The sequence below is a fragment of the Festucalex cinctus genome, chromosome 16, assembly GCF_051991245.1.
Source record: "Festucalex cinctus isolate MCC-2025b chromosome 16, RoL_Fcin_1.0, whole genome shotgun sequence".
Lineage (NCBI taxonomy): Eukaryota > Metazoa > Chordata > Actinopteri > Syngnathiformes > Syngnathidae > Festucalex > Festucalex cinctus.
In genome coordinates this window covers 22,547,087-22,564,645 of record NC_135426.1, presented here as the reverse complement: position 1 = coordinate 22,564,645, position 17,559 = coordinate 22,547,087, and the positions used below count along the sequence as shown (strand labels likewise).

Sequence of the window (17,559 nt, the reverse complement as noted above, 5' to 3'; positions counted from 1 at the left end):
AGTCAACGAGTTAAGGAACGTCGTACGCTAGTGGTTGAGGCATTGACCGCAGACTGCTCATGGCACATGTTGCTGCTGGCAAAAGAAGTTCAGGAAAACTCAACAAACTTGTGCTTGTACGGGAATCTTCATAGATTGCGTTTTATACTTAATGGTTCTTGCTTTCCAGTGCCGAGGTTTCATTTCCTTCATTGAGTGTGGTCGTGATTCGGGCCAAATGCTTGCCAGTTACAGCTATTATTGCATTGGTCTTCTGGGAGGTCTGGCATGGGCAGCTCGCTTGTGTGTTAAAAAGGGGGTCGGTGTTTGGGGAACTGGCCCAGTTCATTCTACGAGAGACTTGCGTTGTGATGCCGCATTGTTACAATAGAAATGGACAGAAATTAAATGGATTGAGTGCGTGTGTTCTCAGTTGCTGCCCCAGGCGGGGGAATGTTACTGTTACAGCTTGAGTGATAAGACAATTGAAAAATGAGCGACTTTGCTCCAGAAATGTCTGATTCAAGGCAACATTTTTTTTTTTTTCCCAAGAGGAATTTTATTCGTGTTATCTCTCAGGTCAGTATGAACTTGTGGAGCAACTCCTACTTAGGGTATTTCTCAGACACGTAGATCCCGATGAAAGTGAAACTTCGTTTTTACTAGTGATAGACCGATATGGCTTTTTCAAGGCCGATACTGATACCGATTATTAGTAGTCAAGGAGAACGATAACCGATATTTCAAGCCGATATTTATTTGCTGTAGAAGAGAAAATATTAGTGTAAAAATTAAAAAGTACTTTTTCTTTTTAATTTTAAACAATATTTAAAAATTATATTTAAAAAAAAATTGCAGGGAGTTTCAACATTTTTTTTTTAACTTTTTTTTTTTTTATTCTTAAAAAATAAAACTTGTATTGAATTCCCAGTGTCAATATCATTATTTATAAAGTGGAAATTGAAATAGATCCATGAATGAAAAGTTCCTGTATTTCACTGTGCAAAAAATGAATGCAAACGTAGCAAATTTGGGGTTTTCATCAGGATTCATAAAAAGTTTCAAAAGATTTTTGCAGAAGGTGAAAAAATTGTCAGAATGTGTTCAAAATACCCGCTTTATTGGCCTTCAGATTGGTCAAAAGGCCGATACCGATATTTGTCGAACTGCCAAATATCGGCACCGATAATCGGCCCGGCCGATAATCGGTCTATCCCTAGTTTTTACACACTGTTTTCAAGTGCAGCACCTTCAAGTGTTGGACCTCCCATATGAAGCGTTGTCGTCCATCATCCTGCGGCAGTCACCTTTTGAGTGCGGAACATTGTGCCGCCCAGCTGTCAATCTGATTCCTCAACGAGACGATATGATGATGAGGGTTTACGTATACAGTGTGTGTGGTTAAGAATAAAACTCTGAATTTGAATCTGCTGCCTTTTGTTGTTATGCTGCAACCATCCATCTTTAGCGATGCTGTGTGGTCTTGTGCTCAGTGGCTTCGAACCACACCTTGCTTCATTACTGCTTATAGCCAGTGATTATGGTTATTTTAATGCAAGCCACAACCAGACTATTAAGTCAATTGCACCTATTCAAGGGAGAACTGCAGCACAGTTTTGCTTATTTGCCAGTGAGAGACGAGACAGACCGAGACCGATCCCGAGAACTACAACCGTATCTCTAGCCATGACTGAATGACGTGTGGGATAGACTTCAGCACCCCTGCGAGCCTCGTGAGAAGAAGTAGTATGGATAGAAACAGTAGATTATTCTTCTGTCACCTGTTGACCGTTACGCAAATTGCCGCCTGCGGTTCAGAGCTACCCGCTGTCACATTTGAACGCTGATGCAAAGTTTTCCGAAAGTCAAGTCTTGCAGCTGAAAACAATTCTGAAAATACAAATCATGCAATTTTTTTTTTCAGTCCAGGGAACCTCACCCCAGCCTCTCCTCTCCGTGGAAACCTCCTTGACTAGTTCAAAACATCGAATTGCTACAAATAAGTGCAACTCAATGCTTTGTTTTAATTGACATGATTTGTAGCATTTATTGCTCAATATGTAGTCACAGATGTGTTGCAAGTTGTTGCATCATCGGCGTGAATCGACTCTTGATTTTGATTTAATTGGATCTCCGTGGCTTCAAGTCTCCACGGGCTCCTTCATCTCTGCCCTCCTATATTCAAATGAATAACATTTCGAAGCGCCGCTTGGCTAAATGATGGATTGGTCAATCTGCTTTTGGACCCAAGGAACGGAGGAGATCTCAGCAGAGGAGCGAGAAGATGAACGATTTAGGGGAAACAAACTTAAGGATTGTCCACCCTCGCTTGCTTGAGTTTCACATTCTTACATAATCTCCCGCCTGTGCTACATGCTGCAATCCACGAAACGCAAGGCCAAGGCCATCAATCATGGGTAGAGTCAGTAGTCAGGAAAAACAAGTGGCTTTTTTTTTTTTTTCATATTTAAGTGGGTGTGATGGAGGATGCGTTTTGGGTGGATGTCATAGCAAAAGTCAGAATGAAGCCTTCCAGCTGCCTCTTTTTGAAGCACTTACCCCCGGGAGAACGTCAACAAAGGCATGCCAATGCAAATGACCGAAAAGAAATGGGATCGGCATCTGTGAATTTGCCTCTTTAATAACCATGGAACATTAGTACCTCGGAACGTTGCTCCCGTCTTTGTTGTAAGCGTTCTTTCAGGAAATGATGAGCGACGGTGCCTTCGCCGACATCACCGTGGGAACCAATCTGGACCTGTCAGGACTTCCTGCAGCTGATACGCACTTGAAGCACCAAAAGGGCCAAACGTGTCAACTTCCTCTGACACATGAAAGCCCACTGAACTTTCCAGGATCCACGTTTGTGCACGTTGTTGCGTTGCGATTAGGCGGTTACTAACTTTGCTGCTGTTGAAAAGGCTGTTCTCAGGGCCTCCACGTTAAACCTAAAACTAGCTATTACTGAGTGGGAAAAACCACAGTTTCTGGTACAGAGATTAATGTAAATGGTAAATCTCTTTTGGTGACATTTTCCCTCGCTCCGTAATAGTTTCTAAAAGCCTTCGGCGGTGGATTTCACGGGTCTTTCTGTTTGTCGCGTCCCACCACATAATCGGCTTGTAGAAGTCGGGCCATTGTGGCCACACACATGGTTGGCAGGTGGGCTGAATCTCAAAGGAATTATGCGATTTTGCTTATGTTCCACTCTTTGGTCAAATGTCACTTTTTTTTGTCAGGTCCGGCGTGATGAATGGTGATTTATAGCGAGGCGAGGACACAGCCGGTATGAACATTATAGTCTTCGCTCCATGTTTGTATTGTAGTTTACGGTCCCAGACGCCAGCAGATAGTTGAAAAAAAAAAATGGCTGCCGACAACTATCATAAAAAATGATAGATGCTGTAACATTCGTAAGATTAGTTATCCAGTTCCCTGTACACAAACCTTGACACTAATATGCTTTATTATGCCTGTTTGAGGCTACAGCTGCTGCACCAATTACCACGTAGTTGCCTTGGTCTTCATTCGAGTTCATCCCAAACGTGTTTGAAGAATAGATAGTCACAGTCTTTCTCAAGCTATTCCCGCAAAGTTGGAAACATCGAACGGCCTTCATAAAGAATCCTTGTTCGGCGGACAGACGACACTCCAGAGACGGAGAAGTTAAAAGAAATCTGGCAGAAGGGCTTTGAGACATTCAAAGAGGGGTTTGGAGATTTGTAAGATAATTAAACAATCCATCAGGAAGTGGAGAACGTGATGAAAGTGCGAGTTTTGGTTTCTCAGGTATCTTACGTGTGAAAAGGGAAAATTGTAACCAGGAGGGATCTTTCGCAAGGGAAGCCAAAACTATGTCATGGCCTTCATTACTCATATCTGTTGCAAAATTACAGAGTAGCCACAAGCAAGGATTTCATTATTATGAGTGGAAAAATCTCACATTTTGGATAAGGTTCGGATATGGCAAAAGTCCTTCAGATACGAGAGAAATGTTCCTTTCATTTCCTTTGACGAGATTAGCGGTGAACGTGAGGAAAAAGAAGGCCACAATGTTTCCGATTCCAAAAAAAGTGTTAAGTGAATACTTGCATAAATCCCTTGAATGGGGATTAGCAAAAAATATCTTTTGCTCTTTGGTTTCATTCAGACAAGAGCAAGTCTTTTAAAAAGGCCTGTCCTTATTTAAACATTGGACGTGAACTTAATCAAAGGCAGACCCGCCTGTAACACAAGTCCAGGTTTTGGTCTTTGCTAGCATAGTAGTCAGTCGTTGGCTTTTCTTTTTTCTTTTTTTTTTTGCTGGAAGCGGGCACAATGTCAATGAAATAACATAAGTCTGATGTGATTACTGCTGATTTATGCAAGACCCTGCGTAACCCTGAGTTAACTTCCTCACTGCTTCCTTGCATGAGACTTTGAAATAATCGAACTGACCTCAGAGGTTAATGAGTCGTTGACCTCGTCGTCTGCTTTACTTTCTTCACTTGCCCTTTGTCACACTTGACGCAAACATTTGAGTCCATGTGGGATACCTGCTGCAGGAATGACTATTTTCTTAACCTCTGTCAGGCTTTGACGTCATACGCTGAGCGGACCTTCCAAACGGATTTGAGACATTCCAGGCGTTGTTGATCTTGAATTGTCATCGCTGCTGGGCAGGGACGACACGCTTGGGTGCAGCGCTGGGCGTTGTGGCCGAGGGTCTCGTGTTGCGTCCATATTTTGATAAGGCTTTCTCATGCTGGCCATTTGTTTCCCCATATTAAGCCCATTAAAATGTGCATTGATATATTGTGCGGGGGTCTTTAAACCCTCGAGACCGGTTGAGAAACGTGCAGTTGAGCCATGTTATTAGCTTTTCTCACATGTATAAAGTGAATTTTAGTGGTTTTCATATCTGACTGGCATGCCTCCAATGTAGTTATTTTGCTGGTGGCTAGGAAAAAAAAAATAAAAAATCAGCATTCATGGATTAATATATTCACCCCAACGCTTAGACCAAATTTGATCCAACCTACAAGTTTTTCTCACACAAGGCCTCACTGATGCAATTTTTGTGCCAGTGTGGAACCTCTAATGTTGAACAAAATGAGCTCCAGGATGATTTTGAATCATTTTTTCCCCCCACAACTTTGACAAACTTGAAGTTGAAAGTCCTATTTTATCGATGTGCATTCCATTCTTTTTGTGCTTTTTAAATATGCTTTGAATAAATTAATCGCAGTCTGCAAAATGGTATCGGCTCTCTAGCTGTTAGCTCACATGAGATAGAATGGAAGTATACTATAAGCAAAGCTGTTGTGTGCTGAAGGGTTGGATCCCAAAACGCCAAACTACACTAACTGACGAAACTTAAAAACAACGAGAATGCAACCGAGAATCACGACACGCCAAGCGTCCCTTGGGCAGCGGAGAAGCACAGAGAAACAGTGAGCAATAATCCGGCGACCACACACACTTCTCAGACCCTTATATAGACAATCAATCAATCTCATTGGTTGTGGCCAGACATATGTGTACCAGTACTGACATGGAAATCTCTGATTGGCTGTTAATTCAGTAATTACAGATAGTTACATAGTCCAGACATCATATAGCCTAAAACTAGTTGAAACTGGATGCTGTTACATCAATATCAAAACGGACACGTAACGGGCCGTGAACTCTGGCGCACGGTCATTAACTCTACTCAAACTTAACCCAGGCGTGATCCCAGACCTGAGACGAGACCCAAACGTTACTCCTGCATGACCCGAGTCATGACAAAAGCAGCAGGTAATGAACTGGCATTATCTAAATTAAGCAAAACGGTAGTTTTTGTTTCATGAAACCTCGACTGTGGATTATATGACAATTACTTATGGGGCGGCATGGCTCAGTGGTAGAGTGGGTCGTCTCCCATCGGTGAGCTTCTGGGGTTAACCCACACCCCTGGTGACCATGTCGAAGTGTCCTTGAGCAAGACACCGATTTGCTCCCAGTGGACCTGGCAGCGCCTTGCATGGCAGAATCCGACCACTGGTGTATGACGTTGTGAATGGGTGAATGTGAGGCTTCAATTGTAAAGCGCTTGGGGCACCATATGGTGTAGTTAACGCGCTATATAAAAAGCAGTCCATCTACCATTTTACTTCCCAAAGGGGTTTTGGTACATAGTCTTCAGTGAACCCAACATGTATGTTTTCGGAATGTGGCGGGATGACGCGAAAACTCACTTGAGCATGAGAAAAACGTACAAACTTCACACAGGCAAGCCGCAGATCGGCTTTGATACCTCAACTCAGGACTGTGAGGCAGATATGCTAAGCGTAATCCAATATGTTTTTATTGTCAAAAGCAAAATTGTGGCCCGGACAGAGACGAGCGTGTGCCCGCGGCGTCGTTAAGATGCGACCTCGGGGGCCCGTTCAAGAATCGTCAAGAATCCCCATCCGTGACGTTGACTCTGCTTGTTAACTAAGTGGAACTTGGCAAAGGTAATTGACCCGTGTCTTTGCCGGGTGTTTACGAGCGACGGAGAGCAGCTGCGGGCCCCCTGATCTGTGAATCCTCGAGAATGCGGGTCCTGCTGCGTTGCTAATGGGCCCTGTCCAACATTCCTCCCGCTTGTCCCCCCCACCACACGAGACGGGGTACTTGCTTAAGTCCGATGACATCACATCCATTCCCACATTTCGCCTGTCAGGAAGGACTTAAATGATTGCGAGCAAAAATAAAGTTTCCCTACGATATAAATGACCCAACTACGTAGGGTCATTCCAATGATGTTGCAATGCTTGGATTTACATTTTATCTTTCATCGTGATGGTCATTTTTCTAGCTAGTCCAAGGACACTGGTGATGGAATCTCTTGTTTCCAGGTTGTCGTGTGGGCCAACAACGGAGATGCAGTGTTCATCCGAGAGTTCACCCTCATTCGACGAGACCACTTCTCAGAGGAACCTCTCCACGACGCCAGCCAAAAACCTGAAGATCCGGTAAGCGTTTTGTTTTTTTTAATTCCATGTCGGGACGATTTTCTATACATTCCTTTATAATTCCTGCGGAAATGAATGAGTGTGTCCCATGGTAGCAAGAAAGTGGCAATAAATCAAATATGTTTACGCACGGGAGGATCCCGCTTGCTTATTATGTGAATGTCGGTGCTGTTGTTTTGTGTTTTGATGTGAAACAGTGCAGAAGATGCAAATACACACTCGCCGTAACCCATTTCCACCTCAGCTAGTTGAATACGGCAAAACCCCGCGATTGGCGAGGGATAGCGACAGTCCTGCCGTGAATAGTTCACGGCTTTGACTCCTAATCAAATATTGTGATTTTTTTTTTTAAGTTTCCTGAATCTGTGATAGTTTTTGAGCAGGACCAGGAACATGCTTACAAATCATGATTTATATATTAGACCAGCATGAATCCTGCGCGAACCTTTTCACCTGTACGGAACAAAATCTTCTATTTTAGAGTGAAATAAATGAGTTGATATTCTGTGAAAGATACATATCACAGTAAAAACGTTGTGGGATTGGAGGGCGACTAAACAAAAAGTGAATGAGTGATGTCACCAAAGACTTCTGAGGCCGCCTGTGTGTCATGCGAGCACGTCTTAAGACCAGGAGGCCGCAGACTCCCTGGAGCCATATTTGTGATTCCTTTCAGCACTCGCTTGGTCAAGGACTCCATGTTCCATGTTGGATCTTGGTTCGATATTGAGCTTGATCCACAGCCAAGATAAACGAGGTTTAATTAGCAAGCGATCCAGGAGGTGGATCCCGGCCTCTGATGACTATTCGCTTTGACTCCTGTGAGTATGCCAGGGCCGCTTCTGCGCATGAAGGCTGACCTCTCCTGCACCCTTTAACCCCGCCCCTCGGGAGGGACGAGACACGTTTGCTGTCTCTCGGTTTTCCAGGTGGCCGCATTCCAACACACTTCGGCGGACTCGGCCTTATAGCGTAGCAAGATTCATAGACAAATGTTCGAAGTGTGCGGGGGTCTGATGACTGAAATGTTGGCTGACTTGAATGAGTCCGAGTGAGGATTATGAGATGATTCCAACTTTTTCCACTCAGGGAAATTTTCCCCAGACGATTTGCTGCTGTTCAAGTTCAAACCGAGTCAAAAAAATGCCCGTTTGGGTGAACTCTTTCAAAGCCCAGTTTGTAAGCGAGATCTGAGACGTGGGAGAGGAAAACCTTCGGTTCTCCTCAGCCAGCTCCCGTCTAGACGGCAAATGTGTTCATCCTGTTGATAGGCGACTTTAAAGTCACTCTGAAAGGTGATCTCTTATTTAAGTGTGAGCTTATCTGGAGTCTTCCCAGAACTTCCCACCAGTGCTGACCAAGCTTGTACGGAATCTCCGTCATGGAGGTGCATCAGGACGGTTGCTAGTTTTGGAAGGTGTTGAGGATGGTTTGATTGGTTGCATTCGCAACTTGTCTTGGTATACGTGCAGTCACGCTTCTGTCAAAAGCAAAACTTCATCCATTCATCCATCCATCTTTACAGTTTCCATACTGGTTACCCTCACAGGTGTGATCCCAGCTGACTTTGGGCACGAATAAATCAACCTTGAATGTTGAAATGTTTGTAACAAAGGACAGAGATTATTTGCAAAGTAAGGAATGATGCCATTAACTCATTCACTGCCAGCCCAGTAAAAACAGATCTTTGGCGTCGATTATGGGAAGAATAATAATCAGGATTATTTTTGGCAATAGTTGAAATCACAATTATTTAGGTTTTGGCACAAAACAAGAAAATGTTTAAGCGTTTAAAAATATTAGGACCAAAAAAAAAAAAAAAAAAAAAATAGAAACACTATTATTAAGTTTTGGACCAAACAAAATTTATAATAATATATATTTATTTATTTTGGCAAAAATCTGAAAGTTGGAGTGCAGCAAATGCACTGTGCAGTAGGGCAATATATTATTTTATTTTATTTATTTTTTTGGTACAGAACAAGAAAATTTTTAAACATAAAAAATATTAAGACAAATAAAATTATTTGAAACACTATTTATGCAAGTTCCTTTTGGATGAAACAAAATTGATCAAATTAGTTATTTTAAAAAAATGTTTAAAAAAAAGGTGCAAATGTATAAATTTAAACTCCTCAATAATCTTTTTACTTTGCGATTATGCTGATTTTGTCATTGTGGAGTGTAATTGAAAATGAATTCTAATTGAATTTCAATTAATTGCACAGCCCTACTTTGACGTGTATAGCCGTCAATGGCACTGAATGAGTTAAAAGCACAGAATGGTTCTTTAGCGAATGAGCCCATATTTGCCTCCCTGACATGTTTGCTTTGACTAACCCGTGTATATTTACAAGATTGCTGTTTGGACAGAAGCTCCGGAGCAACGAATGTGGTGTCGAGCCACGTGGCGTTGGCTCTTCGGAGCGTTCTGTCATCCCCCCCCCCCCCAAGCCCCCCCCCCCCCCCCCCCCCCACCGTGTGTTGGTTCCGTCAACATACGCTCTCAGTAAATCCCTGGCAAGCCATGTGACCACCCTAACTTGATGTGGTCTTGCACCATTGCACTGTGGGTACTGCAGTTATGCTGCTGAGGTATAAAGCTTCACCACATAACAAATGTGGGTTTGTGCGCAGCCAAGAGTTGGCCCGCTACTGTTGTGTGCACGTTTTACACACAGATGCACACACATCTCTGCCATATTATGTTGAATCACTCGATTGTTAGTGTCACACGATTTACTATTCGGTGGACCGACTCTGTGGTGAAAAATTCGGAAGCCAAGGCAAGACTAGGGTTTGTCCAAACCACGTCAAGTCACGCACACATTTCCCGGTCAAGTGATTCCTATGTAATTGTTGACATATCAGGTCACACCGATGTTTATACTCCACAATGTTTGGCATGCATTTCCATAAACAGATATGCTCGTACAACTGGGGAAAGAAAAAGTCTCATCCAAGGATTCTTGGATGTCCTTGACTGCGCCTTGGCACGGCACACTCCAATGGACTCCAAAAGGAGGGGATTGTTGCTGTTAAGCCCCTCCTCGTTCACCGTGTGTTGGGATGGCAAGCGTGTTATTTTTATCGGGAATTCCCCAAACACCTTTCTTGCTTTTGGACACAAGTGCTGTTTTAAAAAAAAAAAATCGTTCCAAGCCCACCTATTAGCTGTTTATTATCGATCACAGAATGGCACTTGAATAAACTTGAAGAAGAGTGCGGCGCGATCTTCTGCATGAGTTGCTCATTGTGGGCACTTGGCTCAGACAGCCTGCGCTAATCTCCAGTGTAAGCAACAGTGTTATCCCGGCTGTAATTACCTGCCGCTGAAAGATCCCCCCCTGCCACCCATGCGGAGCGGAGTTTAGGTTAACCACTGGGCAACATGCAACCCTAAACGAATCCATCTCTTTAATGTGGGCTCTAATGGCCCGAGAATTACGTGGTTTTCAAGTCCAGAAAGATATGTCACGTTCCACTCGCTGTGAGAAAAAGGCTTGTTCTTAACTACCACTTGAAATCAGACGAAATGCTACAAAATCAACGTATTTTTCGGATTATAAATCGCAGTTTTTTTTTCCCATAGTTTGGCCGGGGGTGCGACTTATACTCTGGTGCGACTTACGTGTGAAATTATATCATTTCACGTTATTTTCACACTAAACCGCAAGAGGGCGCTCTCGGCCTGTGTCGATAAGTTCAACATTGCATCGTCTACCTCCCGAGTTGGGAGAGTTGTTTAAAAGTGACATCGAGGATGAAGATTTCATTGGATTTCGTGATTTTGGAGTGAAACTGATAGTTTGGTAAACTTGTTAGCATGTTCTTTATGCTAGCGTTATATGAATAACTTGTAGTGATGGGAACATAATTCACCCACGGAACGTTCCGGGTGGGAAGGTTTTGTTATGTGCAAAAGGGGAGTTAGCCTGTTAGCTTCTAGCTGAGTGGGGAGTTGCTGTTAAGACCTCAGAAGCTGATGTCAATAAAACGCCAGCCTTTGGCTCCGCCCTTCAACACTCCGCCTCCGACCCGTCACTGCTCGCTACGAACTCTTAATATGTTACGTCGTTACTGACATTAGCAGGCATGTCAGCCATGTAACGTTAGCATACCGTACGCTTATTCAGCCTGTTGTTCTCCCTTTTATTTTTATTTTAAATTGCCTTTGAAGATGACGTATGTTTTTGGTGTTGGATTCTACCAAATACATTTCCCCCAAAAATGCGACTTATACTCCAGTGCGACTTATATATGTTTTTTTTCTTCTTAATTATGCATTTTTTGGCTGGTTCGATTTATAATCCGGAGCGACGTATAATCCGACAAATACGGTATGTATGTGACAGTTCTGAATTGTACATCATACTCGCGTTCCCTTCATCCAGCCGTTCATCCTCACACATGCTTGCGTGCATGATTGACATCATAACATATTGACAGACGGTTCCGGTCTTTGCAGTTGAGAGTGCGCGAGCGTCCCTGTTGCGTACCCCAAGAGTTCATCCCTTTCCAGCCGCTGTGAGCGCACGCTTGCAAAAAAAAAAAAAAAAAGTCAATTGCGCGGCACTCCTGCTGGGCCACACCTGCACTTCTCACATGTGCACGCACACCCGACCCGCACACACTTTTTCAATACGCTGGAGCCCGCCGAGAAAATGTTCACAAACCACAAAATTGGAACGATGAGCTTGACGCGCTCGCCAAGCTGAAAAAGTGAACAGTGCTTGGAACTCAAGGCGCACTTGGACCAAATATTTATAGAACGCAGAGATAGGCCTTTGACTTTTATGAATAATTTAAGCCTCTGAGTGCTGATGGTCTGTGTACTTTAGCTTTAATTTGTTTAAAAGTAGCCAGTCTTGTAAACTCAACTACTGTGAATCTGACAAAAGGAGACAAATGTTGGGAGGTGACATGTGACGAATCCCTATAAAACAAAACCATAAAGAAGCGGTTAGACCAGCCATGATGTACGGAAGCAGCGCCACTTTTTGGAAAGTTGCGAAAATTAGCTTGATGGTATGGAAACGAAGATGTCCGCGGTGACTTGAACGGACAGCATAACTTGAATACATCAGGCAGTCCGTGATGGGAACCCAAATGAAAGCAAGACTTAGACATCTGATGAGAAGAACTGAAGGACGGCATGTTGGAAGAGAAGATCCAGATGGAAGTACAGGGGTCTTGAAATTAAGGAAGACCAAGTACAGAGACCGTTTGGATGAAAGGAACAGACTTAAAAGGACACAATTGGAGGAGGCTCATACGAAACTTTGGCTTCAAGTATGGAAAAGCTGCGAAGAAGATTGCAGTTTCAACACTTGACAAATATGGTTGCATTTATTGAATTTGATAAGGTAAGGGGTCTTGTCTACAAAAAAAAAAAATGGACTTGCGAGGTCTATCAGTGTGTTTACAGAAGAAGTTAAATGGTAGCGATGATTTCTTCTTGAGGGACTATGCATCCTGTTGCAACATGTGTTTTCCCAACTTTCCACCTATTAGTTCCATCCCCAAATCACAATCTGAGGCGGCGACCCAGCGGAGCACTGAAGCCTCCAAATTTATGGCTGATTACACACCAATGAGGGTCTCCCCCGTGAAAACTTTGCATTCTGTTGCGCGGAAACATGTGCCTGTGATTTATTATCCGAAATAGGATATCTGATCGGATTCTCAACCATCGATCAATTGATCATCTCGATTGTGCCAAAATCAGGCAAGTTATCGTCCTCCCCCGCCGCCGCATTCTTTACAGTAATTGCGATAAGGAAGGGTTTGTTTGGACTGTAAATTGTTGGCCAATTATTTGTGGCGCCTGGGGTTTTCCAGGTTGTGGACCACAAGCAAACCGACAGCATTCCTCAGCAAATTCTCAGTGTGACCTCACTTGGGGTAATGACAGGGGGTGGAGGGCGGCTCCTCCTCAGAACGGGGTGAGGTGGAGACGAAGTCTCTGTTTGAGTCGATTGCACGGTGCGACAAAGTAATGAGCTGGCGCTTGATCGTGTTTTTTTAGGCTTTTTGCAGTTTCTAATCCGTGCCACTAGGTGCCACCGCTGAGCTGAATGCTGCAGCTGCAAACGAGGCTTTGGAGGTTGTAGCGTCGGTTGAAATAATGAAGCTTTACTGGTGGTCTGAAGTTTTCTTTTTAATTCTCCTTTCCTTTGTCCATGCATAAACCGCTTACACCGTAAGAGCTGGAAATAAAACAAACATGACGCCATCAATTAAACATATTCTCATTTCCTCTAAACAGATACATTTAGGCTAATTAAACTCAAAATGTCAACACAAACTAAACAAATCTATTTAAAGTTTAGCTTAATTCTTCACCTTGTTACCACTTTCAACCGGGCTAAGTAACTTTAATGTTTGATTCGTCGTGCGTGAAACTATTTTTACTGCTTCAAACGTCTCGCGCTCTGAATCCACTTCCGTCTCTTACGTCATTCTACCTTTCCGCATACCTTCAAAATAAAGTTCCGCCGAAAGAGGAAGTTAGAAAATAAGAGTTCCAACATTGACAAAAAATTAGAAAATAAACTCGTTGTCCATTACAGAGGTCTTAACAGTGAGCTGCAGAGTAGTTTTACAAGTGAAAAATAAGTCTTAGTTCTTTCCTTGTTTTCCTTTCCTTGCCTCATCTCGGTGTTTACTGGCCGAGCATCCATTAAAGCTCTCACCACGGTAGCGTATTTAGACAGCTGTGAGGCTGAGGAAAAGCACTTTGAGGGGTTTTATGCGGGGATCGGGGTGCTGTTTTAGTCATGCATTCACATTTCCTCTCTCTCTGTGTCCATCAAGCGGAACCCATTTGAACTCCACAGAATGAGCTCGATTATGTTCTGTAAACTGTCACAGAAATTTGGGGCAAGCGTTAAATGCCGATTGTCTCGTCACAGGACGCAAAGTGCTGACATCGTAAGCGTCAAAACGGGTTCTTTAATCCTCTGATGTGTTCCTATGGCCGCATACTGACGGGAATATACTTTACTGTACAAACAAATGGTCTTGGGTGGTGACGAGTTTGCTCCATTTCAAGCTTTATTGGACATTTCTGGGGATCAAGGTCTCATTTACCAAACTCAGAAGTCCAGTGCAGTTTTATACCAGGAGCAACCGAGGTCAAGGCATTTTTCACGTGCTTCGTTCATATTTGAACTTTGCTGGAAGAGCTTTCGTGTGTGAGAGGTGGAGTCATTGTTTGATGCATGCCTTGTTTGAAAACTTAATTGCACGTATATCAAAAGAGTCTCATTGAATTTATGGCTTTTTCTAAGGAGATTTGGCGCTTGAGGTTTCCTTTAAAAAAATAAATAAAAAAATCTTTAATCATTGCCATATTTACAGGTCAGGCGTGGGTCATGACATGGAACTCAAGCTCCTTCTTGTGCTCCTTGTTATTGCATCATTATCTAACCGAGGGGAAAATGTCCGATACACGAGGACGCTCCAAAGCCTAACTTTGACCACCTTTTATCACATTACTATCGCTTTCAGTGGATGTTCCACAGCCAAAGACAACACAAAATACATTCCCAACAATGAAAAACACATGTTACACCGATGTGACTCAATTTTCAGGTTGAAAACCGAAACCGTGGCTCTTTATAGAGCCTTTAGAGCAGATCAGACGTCTCTTTTGGTGGTAATAACGGCTTTGCCTCACTCGGAGTTGTGAATGTTCCGCGCTCTCATCGGGTATAATAAGCTGCTGAGGCAAACCAGGTGCCTCGATGCTCGCAGTTGCATGGTTGTGGATCTGTTTTGTGTTGATGATTTAGTCACTTGGTACCATCTTGGTTTTGACCACAAAGATTCAGCTCAATTTTAATTAGATTTAGTATTGAGGAATAACATCCATCCATCCATCCATTTTCTCAAGTCACCTCAGTTGGTTTTATGCTAACTAGGGGTGTTAAAAAAAAAAAAAAAAAAACGATTCGGCAATATATCGCGATACTACAGCACGCGATTCTTGAATCGATTCAATAGGCAGTTGAATCGATTTTTTAACATCCATTTTTGTTGGAGAAATATTCAACAAAACGTCTAACTTTCACACCTTAACTCATTTGCTCCCAATAACGTGTAAATACGTTTTTTTAAATGTTCTAAGTGTCCCAAAGACGTATTTATACGTTTTTTTTGTTTGTTTTTTTATGCTAGAGCATACAGAAGGCTTTGCTGCAGCCTCTCAACTACAAAGAACGGTTGCAGAAATGGTAATTATTACACAAACGGCCAGGAGGTGGCAGCAGAGCAAAGGAGATCAATTACTTACAATTTTAAATAGATTTGCGAAAACTGATGAAATTTAGCTCTCTTCTAATGCTAATTGCTGCAAAACGGGATTTTTTTTTTTTTTTTTTTTTTTTTTTTTTTTTTCTCCTGATGAAAGAAGAGACTTTAATCTTTCTTTTGATAGGTTCCATGCTTTTATAGCAATTGAACACAATATTCTGTGGGCCTTGCAAAATCAGTCAAAATCCAGTAAAACAGCCGGGAGCGAACGGGACTGTTTCTGTGAAAATGGCTGGGAGTGAATGAGTTAAATACAGTGGTTCACAGTTATAAAACTGAAGTTTCAGATTAATAAATAATAAATTTTCATACAAATCTTTGTCGAAGTTTACTGAATGGTATTTTCTAAATTTGAGTAAAAAAAAAAAAAAAAATCGCAACAATCGACTTGTAAATTCATATTGGGATTAATCGGTATCGAATCGAATCACGACCTATGAATCGTGATACGGATCGAATCGTTAGGAACCCCTAATGCTAACCGTAAAAAAAAAATAAATAAAAAAATAATGCAGCTAGAAACTGTGGTGGCCACAAAGTTACAAAAAAAAAAAAAAAAAAAAAAAAAGAAACTATTTTATGAGAAGTACTTCAAAGAAGTATATAAAACTGCAGTTATGCTGCTCACCTTCCATCTGTCTTAACTTGGACTGGCGCTGGGGAATTACATCTCTATTCCGATCATCGGATTTGGGCAAGCATTGGGAAATGTGGTCGCTACTCAGCTGTAAGTCGTTAAAAAAAAAAAAAAAAAATCTATCCTGGTAAAATATTTGACGGCAGGAGCCCAGAAAACCGTTTTAACAATAACTTTGATGTAAATCATGCCTGAAGCACAAAAGAACGAGATTAATGCGCTCGCCGCGCACACTTGATTTGAGCAATATTCGGCATGTCCTGGCCAAACACTGAAGCAGGTGATCTGGGGCAGCCGTGGTAACCACAAAATCTCTTTTTATTTTTTATTTTTTTTTGTCGGCCCATGAATGACTTTTCAAGCTTTTATTTGTAGGTCTTGTGTTGTTGTTGTGTTGTGTTGAGATTTCAATCAAAGCAGCCTATTTTGGGAGTTACATTATTCATCCTCACGAGCTGTTTGAAGTCAAGACACCTCCAGCAATGTTGCGGTTGACGACGGCTTCCAAGTGGCTTGTCAATCAAAACGCGTTCGTTTCCCTTCTCTGGCATCAATAGTTGTCAAGGCAAATTGAGGCCGCCGTTTATTTTCTGTACTTTCACACTTGCAAATATGAGAAGGATTTCTTCTGAAAGCAAACACCAGGGTTCGCGAGGCTTGTGGAAGAGGCCCCGCCCCTTGGCGCTGCCGCAGCGGGGTCAAGCGGATGACCATTTACGGTGCGATTGCCGTGTTTTAATGAAAGCCAGAGTTGATTTGATCACAGGCTGGCACTAGATTTATAGAATCCATTATTTCTTTTGTTGTTGTTGTTGTTGTTGTTTCGTGCAATAATTGCAAAACGGGAAATTCTCTCTAGGATTATGATCCAATGCCTCTCGGCCAAGAGCTGTCCATCTACAATGGAGGTGTCCAAACTGCGGCCCGGGGGCCATTTGCGGCCCGCCGTCCATTTTTCAGTGGCCCGCGGCATATGCTTAAAATGGTATTTGACTCAGTTCAAATATTTATAATACATTTAATTTTAATACAAGTGCTATTAAAGGTTATTTTAGTTCACAAAAACTAACGAAATAACTAAAACTAAAATTCAAAAAATTTCCTTAACAAAAAAAAAAAAAAGCTTTTTAAAGAACGAAAACTAACTGAAATTACATTTTATGTTTACAAAAACTAAATCTAACTATAATTACAGCAAAAATTTCCTTCGTTTTAGTCTTTGGGAATTAATTTCATGCATGAGACTTTGCGGATGACTTTAAATGTAATTTTTAGTAGATTTATTTTGATCTAAACCAGAATAATGACATTTGAAAGTATGTCACATAGAAGTGACATCATCTAGCAGCAACCAATAGCAAAGCACCTTCAGACATTGCGTCCATGGTGTTTTTTTTTAAATATTGCGCACAAGTAATAGACATTTAAAAAAAAAAAAAAACTAAAACTAATTAAAGAACTAAAACAAATAAAAACTAACAGAACCACCCTGAAAACTAACTGAATTTAAAAAAACAAAACTCAAACCAAAATAAAAACTAAATAAAAAAAATTCCAAAACTAGACTAAACCAATTTATTTGTAATATGGCTATTACCATATTACAAATAAATTGGTTTATGTACTGTAGCATTTTTCTAAATATGC

General features: G+C 41.9%; 1 protein-coding gene across 3 annotated transcripts in view; it reads left to right on the top strand.

Annotated features, from left to right (window-relative positions):
- Positions 1-17,559, top strand: part of adamtsl3 (ADAMTS-like 3) — a 65,020-nt gene that overhangs the window by 14,523 nt on the left and 32,938 nt on the right. For all 3 annotated transcript variants that reach the window (XM_077498928.1, XM_077498927.1, XM_077498930.1), the window contains exon 2: positions 6,843-6,959. In XM_077498928.1, coding sequence (XP_077355054.1) covers positions 6,843-6,959 — 117 coding nt within the window. The remainder of the gene's footprint in view (positions 1-6,842; positions 6,960-17,559) is intronic.